Here is an 8,815-nt window from a genome sequence, read left to right on the forward strand (position 1 = left end):
TCTCTAATTTGAAATTTTGTACTAATTCTCCAAAATCATATCTCAATTTGAAAAACTAGTACAAAATTTTGAACTAAAAAGAGTTGGAGGTGCACCTAAGGGTCACCCATTTTCACCCCTATTTATAGTGCTCCCTCGAGAGATTCGTTGTATATATCCTTAGAGTTTTTTGGTTTATTTAAAGATATAAACAAAAAAGAAGGTGCGTCCATTGGCCACCCATTCATTGAATTTTCCCACCCCATGGAGAAATGGCTCATGGCTAATTTGGCAGGAGGAATCATAGTTTTCTCAAATGTTGCTTAGGATGCTCATTCAATAAAATAAAATTGTTACTGTGGGAGGTTTTGCCCAAAGATATTGAGTACTTGGTGGCAAGTGATTCGCTACGTTAACAGTTTAGCGGAATATTGATCTTGCAGATAAAATATGAAATATAATGAAAGACATTTTCCTTTGAATTTCGTATCCGTTCTCTTCTCCGTTTGAACCAACACCGGCGAAATATTTCATTCTCCTCCCCTCCCCCTACCATCCGTCCTCTACAACTATAATGCTTTCTTTCCATTGTTGAATGCTTAGATCCACCACCACCTTATTTTACTACACTAACTTCGCTGCCGTCAGATATATCAAGCACCTTAAATCGACATAACCCACTACATGATCTAACTCCATCAGAATATCCTCAACTCTTTGTCAAAAAAAGAAGAAGAGAATATCCTCAACTCGTGTTCATCTTGACCTATATAAAAAAACAAACTGGACGGGAAGGTGCAGACTGCACCCCTGCTTTGATTTAAGAAGATGGGAGATTCGAACCCGGGCTGGCTGGCTGAGAGCATGCTCTGCTAGCTGCTAGCTCCTAACCCGCGAGAGTGCTTATGTTCATCTTGACCTAGCTCACCACAAAAGTGATGGTGTTTTGCCATCCCACTGATCATCTCATCGCTCTTCTTTGATCCTCAACTCTAACATTTGCTGATTTTAATTGATCATTTCGTAGCCCCATGCACCACAACGGCCAAGACAAACCAATAATATCCAAGTTCTAAAGTTATTTCCTATGCACAATGGATCTCTCTCTCTCTCAAAATCGTTGCTACCTTTTAGTACTTTTCACCATTTGGAGGTACAATTTGCGTCCCCCTCGCAATGGAAACTCTATAAAAATTCAGTTCCTTCTGAAATCAAATGGGCGTGCGTGCGACTTCTAGTTCACACCTTTTTTTTTTGACATGGCTTTGATCGCGACATTCGAAAGCTGTGCGTTACCATGTCTCCCGTGTGAACACCAAAAATTCAGGTGTTTGTCAACGCAGGCCACATGACCTGGGCTGACGATGCAAAAAAATCCGGCCCAAATTCATTTTGGGCCCAGACGCATCAGGCCGACGGGCAGTATAAAAACGAAAACGAGTTGGCCGCCGCGTGCTCTCTCATCTCCCCAATATCGAATCCGGAGTTGGAGCTGGGACCCGCAGCCCGAAAGCCGGGCCCGCCCGTGTCCACGCCAAGCCTTTCTTTCCTCAGCGGCGGAGACGAGGGGCGGGCAGGTCCACAAGAACAATATAGTCTTTTTTTTCCCAAACAAATTGAGATATATTAGAGATAAAACTCAAAAGAAATAAATTTAAGATTCAGGCACATTGATAGCTAGTCTCCAAGCACTCCTATCCAAAGCTATCTCTTTAGAGATATTCCAATCCTTAAGGTCTCTCCTAACCGACTCATCTCACGTCAGTTTAGGTCTACATCTACCCCTTTTTACATTATCGACCCGCTCAAAAACTCCATTACGCACCGGCGCCTCAGGAGGTCTTCGTTGGACATGTCCAAACTATCTCAGCCGATGCTGGGTAAATTTCTCCTCAATTGGTGCCACTCCGACCCTATCCCGAATAACTTCGTTCCGAACTCTATCCCTCCTTATGTGCCCGCAAAATCACCGCAACATCCGCATCTATGCTACACTCAGTTGCTGGACATGTCGCCTTTTGTAGGCCAACATTCAGCACCGTATAACATCGCCGGACGAATTGTTGTCCTATATAATTTGCCTTTTAACTTTTATGGCACCCTCTTGTCACAAAGGATGCCAGAAACTTGCCGCCATTTCAACCAGCCAGCTGAAATTCTATGCCTAACATCTTCATCAATGTCGCCATACTTTTGTAGCACCGATCCTAAATACCGAAAAGTATCCTTCTAGACCACCACTTGTCCATCTAGACTAACGTCTCCCACCTCATGCCTAGTCGCGCTGAAATCGCACATCATGTACTCGGTCTTGGTCCTACTAAGTCTAAACCCTTTTGACTCTAACGTGCATCTCCACAGCTCTAACTTCCTGTTAACCCTTGCCATACTCTCGTCAACTAACACTACATCATCAGCAAAGAGCATACACCAAGGGATCTCACCTTATATATCCACTTCCCAAATTTACATTGAATATTTAAAATTCAATTAAATTTTATATAAATTAGTATGGTTGACCTCCAATAATAATATAAAAAACAAATTCCTGTTCCGCCCCTGCCTTTCCTCTTCCTTCCCGTCCAAGATGGAAGCAGAGTACCCCCACCACCAGGCAGGCCCCTCCTCCTCCACCACCACCCTCCTCTGGCCGTGCCCGACTCGCCGCAGGAAGAGGGGCGAGGACAGCGACGACGACCTCTCGCCGGCGTCCGTGTCCATGGATCCCGACGCCGACGCGCAGCGCGCCGCGGTACGTGCGCGGCCCCCAACCCCCGCTCCCCCCCCCCCCCCCCGCCCTGCGCCCCTGCGCGATTATCTTGTTGATTGCTTGCTGGTTGGGTTGGGCGGGCGATTGCTCCCGGTAGTTTCGGTTCTTAGTGCGGCGCGCGGGTTCTTGGAGGATTTGCGGCCCCCTGTTATGTTCGTTGGGGTTCGCACCGGCCCTAGGGTCCGGACTCCGGAGGGGAGGCTGGGTTCAGGTTCTTTGGAAAGAGCGGGGATGAGCGAAGATTTGTACTTGCCTGCGGGTTTCGGGGATGACACTGGTTCTTTCGGGATCTCGCGTCCTGCTAGAGGGTTTGGTTTGAAAAAATTGCAATATTAGGACTGCAAACACTAGGGAGTTCACTTCTTGCTGCGCGTCTAGTTCCTGAATCTGTGTGTACAAGATAAGATAGGTTCTTTGCTTCTGAGTTGGTCTTCTGGGGGATCAACCAGAGCAATGTGTGCTTCGATGATTCTACAACATTCCGTAAATTAAAATGTTGAAATGTTTTCTAGGAGGGTTTTATTTTTCCAATAATGATCATGCTTTCTCTTTGGATGAAAGTTGAAACCTTTGCATTCTGAGTTTTCAGTTTTCCACCGGTAGGAAAGATAGATGCGACAAAGCCTGATAACTCTGTTTTCTTGGAAAAATCACAGGACAAACTGAAAGCAGTGTCAGAGGAACTTGGAAATCAAATCCGGGTTTTTTCAAGGGAGAAATTTGCTCTACAACCTAACAAGCTGCCCGGTGCAGATCATGGTACTGAATCTTCATCTGATTTTGTTTTGGACGAAAACCTTTCTTATCTTTATGCTAGGTCTGTTGTGACATCAAAACATTGTTCTTGCAGAGGAAGATGATGACTTTTACGAGCTTCAGCCTGCTGATTACTTTAACTTGGTTTCTAACAGGATAGCAGGTACAAAATATGGCTTTGCATCTTTAAACTTATTTAATATCAACTTAGTTTAATATTGGTCAAACTGTACTCTTTTGCTTTCTGATTTACATACTGTAACATGTTTAAGATGATGACTTTGTGCAGAGCAATCTAAAATGCTAAAGACTCGCAAGATGCGGGAGGCAGAACTTGCTGCTCAGCGAGCAAAGATAACAAAGGTAGGGTTATAACGCACATAATTCCTATTTAATTTTCTCACAATTAATATGCAATGCTTCTTCGTCCAGCCCACAATATACAAAGAAACAATTTGAAGTACTTCTTTTGTTCCTTTCTGTGTGAGTCCTAGTTCACTCCTTTTTAATCCAGTATTAAGTGTGAAATGCCTTAAGAGATGCTTGAAGAGCAGATTTACCCTTTTTTTAATATTGACAGGGAAATGTATGTCCTAATTAACTTCTAGCATGTGAAATTGTCTTAATAAAATATGGCATGATAAATTGCACGTTTTAAAATAACACATAGTCTTAGATTTCTTAAATGTAAGTTGATTTACTTGTTTTTTCTCCCTTTTCTGTTTCCATCTTGTCGGTAACCACCTTAATTATAGGCAGTAATGAGGGTACTATTCCCTGATGGGTTACATTCATGGTTGTAGGCGGTAATGAGGGTGCGATTCCCTGATGGCTACGTTCTCGAGGCTGACTTTCTTCCATCTGAGAGGATTCATAGTCTAGTGGACCTGCTCATGAAAGTACTTGCTAGACCAGATCTACCATTTTATCTTTGTAAGTTCTGCTTCTCTATCCTGTCATATTTCACACTTGATCATTTCTTTATATTTTACAATTTAATTTGGGTGTGATTTGCTATGATAAGACTTTACTATATTTGTTTCTGGCAAGCAAATATGTTGTCAATCATGGCAAGTAGGGAAACAGCTAACTGACATAAATATTTTCCCACTTACAAAATCTTTGAAAATTTTAATACATCATTTTGTGCAAAGGGTTTACTTTCAATTTTGAGGCAATTATTATTAAGAGCTATTAGGCAATAAAGTAATATTGTAGAAGTGTAAAACCATTGACAACACTGATTCGTTAAGTCTGTACAACAGAAGCAAATGGGAGGTCTCTCCTCATTGTGCTTTATTTTGACAGTTTGGTGCCTATTCTGGAGTCTGGACCGCAATTTGAACAACAGCATCATATAAAGTGATGCTATAATTATCAGAGTGCCTATTTTAGATGAATCGTGTGCCACTGAACTTGTATGCAAAATGTTTCTTTGTGAAATCTTCTGATAAGCGTTATGATGTCTGTTGTTATTTGTCATGCGTTTGACTTACAATTTCTATGTATCTTCCATACTCATATCCTAGGCATGTACTGTTTACGATTTCTTAATGCTGGGTCCTTCCAATTCCACAACAGATACAGTACCTCCAAAGAAGCGAATACTAGACACATCACAGGACTTCTATACAGCTGGTTTTGTCCCTGGAGCTAATATCCACTTTTCTTATGATCTGCCTGAAGGTATGCATCATCATAATGACTAGTGCCAAGTTAAGAAAATAAACAATAATTACCTCTCAGCTCCTATATGTTTTAAATAGTTATCGCGCATCTTAACAGAATTCATTTTAGTGTCACACCTTTATAAAAGTTGTATTTCCTCACACATGATGTTAGTTATCCAAAAATAGTCATAGTTGTCACTTTGTTAGACATTCAGATATTCATAAGTTTTTTTAATGAGTAGTATCAAATGCTTTAAAGTTTAAACATGCAGGTTCGTATACAGACGATCTAAAAGCAGGACCTTTTCTCCGTGAAGAAATTCAAAGTTTAGATGGATTGTCACTTCTGTTGAAACCTGCTAGTGAACCTGATGATTCTAGGATGAACTTGTCTGCTCTTCAGTCTAGTGTATCTCAACCTGATCCTGTGCCAACAACAAATAAGAAGCCCGGCAAACCAAAGTGGCTCAAAAGGTAGTGTTATCAAATGCAATCTTTTGTTTTGGGGCCTCTTTTCCAAGTATTTTTATCTATCTTCTAGTTCCACACTGATCACGCATATGCCTTAAATTGTATCCTTGCTTAGTAGATTCCATATTTTTTGTTAATTTCTGTTTGCCGTGAACTTTTACATTTTAACCAGTTTCAGTTCGGTGCATGCATCTCATACTTTGTTGTGTTGAAGCAACCTAACCAAAGGATATTTCTATCGTGATAATTTTGTTTGCTTGAACTCCATGTGTGCTTCAGGGCGTGTTTAGTTCGCGAATTTTTTTGGGTTTGGCTACTGTAGCACATTCGTTTTTATTTGATAATTAGTGTCCAATCATGGACTAATTAGGCTCAAAAGATTCACCTCATCATTTACAGCTAAACTGTGCAATTGGTTACTTTTTTAAACTACATTTAATGCTCCAGGCATGTGTCTAAAAATTCGATGTGACAGGAAATCTTGAAATTTTTTGTGAACTAAACATGGCCTCACTTCTTTTGTTTCAGAACATCTTCTGATTTGCTAGATCACAACAAATGACTGTTTTGTACCCACATCTTTGCAGGTGATACCACTGGGGCCATCAAGTATTTGCCTGCCTCAACACAGGATCACTCTGTCAAGCTTCTAAACACTCATGATTCATGGTTGAGCAACTTCAGATTACTGTCCTCGAGCTGTTGGGGCATTAGAAGTGGGTTCCCACTTATGTAGGTGGGAGCCGAGTGGCATGTAGATTTAATGTGCTGCGACTCGTCAGAATTGTGCTCTGGCTAAGCACTTTGCCACCTTACGCCGTCATGTAAACCCCATAGCAACAGTGGAAATAATACTCGGGTGTTCGTGCAATGCTGTGCGCCAGTGCCTGTCTATGGCCTTACACAATACATCCCACAAAACTGAAAGTGCTCGAGTCGGCCTGAAAGATATGCCAACAAACATGGGGTGTTTCGGATCTGGATTGCCTTAAGCCCATGATATTGTGGCTGGAGGTTGCTTTCTCGTAATTGATGGTGATGGAGCCCTCATCAGCGACTTATCTGTCGCTAAGTGGCATACGTTTTCTTGGACTGATAGTGGTCCATGGGCCAGCCAGATTCTGCGTGAACGCGACATCTGTGTGGTTTCTGTTCAATGTTTAGGACCTGCTGTGTTCTGCGGGTGAATGCGTGCTTTTGACAATCATAAAGCGTCCATACTCTACTATTGGCTCAGTGTCTGGAGGATAGCTGCTGACTTGAGCTGAAGACAGCATTGTTGTAGTTTGCATCCACCATTCCACCTCATGATAGTTTCTCCCTTTCGCTTCCAGCATTTCTTCGGATAGGGTCCCACATGGCGGCTGCTAGCGTTTCTGCTGTTGGGACTCTTGAGGGCTAGCCGGCTAGGGAGGCTGCTAGCGTTTCTGCTGTTTGGACTCTTGAGGGATAGCCGGCTAGGGGAGGCTGCTTGTACATGGCTGTCCCTATCGCTCGATGTTTATGTTATCTTGCAATCCGGTATGATTCTATCTGGCGTTTCGGTCGTCACTCCCCCCGTCACCGGGCAGCAAGTAGCATGATGGACGAGTTGACGTCCGGTCCGCCATGATGACATCAGCATGATGCAATTTTCTTGAATCGTAGGCGACCGACGACCACGAGGTAGGCATCAAGGCGGATCTAACGGTGGGAAGGCTCAAACCTTCATACCGTTGGAAATCTCATAACCTTCTTACAAATTTGAGAAGAAAGAGGGAAGGAGAAGGGAGAGGAGGAAGAAGAACAGGAGAGCTCCATCATGCCTCCGCCACTGCACCAGCTAGCAAAACGTGACGGATCTGGCAATTGCTCGTACAAAGGAACATGAGTTTTCGAAATGCATTCGTACCAGTATTCAGGCCTCGCTGAACAGTTTGGTTTGCTGACGTCTCGGGAGGAGCCGGAGCCGGAGCCTGGCCTGCCTTTCGCTGAACAATTTGATCTGCGCGGCTTGTTGGAGGAAAGCTACTACCAAAGTTCTGGTGTGTTTAGTTGGTGAAAAAGTTTGTGTTTTGGCACTATAGCACATTTCGTTATTATTTAACAAACAATATTCAATTATGGATTAATTAGATTTAAACGATTCAGCTCGTGCTAATCAGTCAGACTGTATAATTAATTATTTTTTTATTTATATTTAATAATTTATATATATATCCGAAGATTCGATACGACGGTTACTGTCTAAATTTTTTAAAAACAGGGCCATGCGATGCGGGGTGGTGGTGGTGGTTGGTCGGTAGGTTAGCAGCCGGCCACCAGTTCGTGTTCCCGGGGGCCGGCGCTCATAGTCAAAAGTCAAACAGGGGCAAGGAATCCGTTTTCAAGCCTCCGTCAGTCTTCAGTCAGTGGGCTGAATTTTCAATTTTGCAACGACACCCGCGCAGCAAATACCCAAAAGTCTCTGGACTCGGACGCAAACCAGCCGACGAGAACAAAAGTACAAAACTGGCCTTTTCCGCCTCGCTCAGAAAAAAAAAAAGCCGCCCCGGTGCTGCTAGCCTGCTGGCTGCGGCTTCAGAGCTGGCGGCTACTTTGCGGTCTGGGACCCTGGGCAAGCGCTGAACAGCGAGTTGGGTTGTACCTGGTCGCTCTTTTTTCTTCGAAGAAAAAAGGACACAGATCATCATTAAGCTAACTAATTGTACGGCAACAACAGTGGTGCTCACGAGCCAAAGGCACATGCAGCAGAACCGCAGATCGGGTCGTTGCTCCATTATATTTCGTGGTGGATCGAGGAGCACGTAGCACGTACGCCGGGGCCAAAGAGGGAGAAGCTGACCGCGGCGCGCACGTGACCCACGCGCACGGCACTCGTCGTCTCCTGCAGCGTGCGGACGGCGAGAGCCGAGAGGAGAACGACCAGCAGAAAACCACACACCAATCACCAATGGGCAATGGCGATGGGGATGGCGACGGGGTTACGCCCCGACAAGGTCACGTTCACGTCACGTGTAAATCCACCTCTGAGCCGGCTGGACTCGGACTCGGAGGCGACCTCCTTGTGGCGGCCGAGGACGGAGGACCTACCCATGGCCGAAGGGCAACGGACCACACAGATCTGAGCCGCACGGAGATCTGTGAGCTGGAAGGGAGGAAAAAGCAGAGAGGGGGCCAGGGCTGCTGG

The 8,815-nt window shown here is 44.2% G+C and overlaps 1 protein-coding gene across 1 annotated transcript; it reads left to right on the plus strand.

Annotated features, from left to right (window-relative positions):
* The first annotated feature begins 2,522 nt into the window (after positions 1-2,522).
* Positions 2,523-6,620, plus strand: LOC120682875 (plant UBX domain-containing protein 1-like). The gene is made up of 8 exons (XM_039964900.1): positions 2,523-2,731; positions 3,406-3,508; positions 3,600-3,668; positions 3,795-3,868; positions 4,309-4,438; positions 5,087-5,191; positions 5,448-5,649; positions 6,234-6,620. The coding sequence occupies exons 1-8, from the start codon at positions 2,567-2,569 to the stop codon at positions 6,235-6,237; spliced, it is 852 nt and encodes a 283-aa protein (XP_039820834.1). The 5' UTR covers positions 2,523-2,566; the 3' UTR covers positions 6,238-6,620.
* Positions 6,621-8,815: the final 2,195 nt, after the last annotated feature.

Source organism: Panicum virgatum, chromosome 7N, assembly GCF_016808335.1.
Source record: "Panicum virgatum strain AP13 chromosome 7N, P.virgatum_v5, whole genome shotgun sequence".
NCBI lineage: Eukaryota > Viridiplantae > Streptophyta > Magnoliopsida > Poales > Poaceae > Panicum > Panicum virgatum.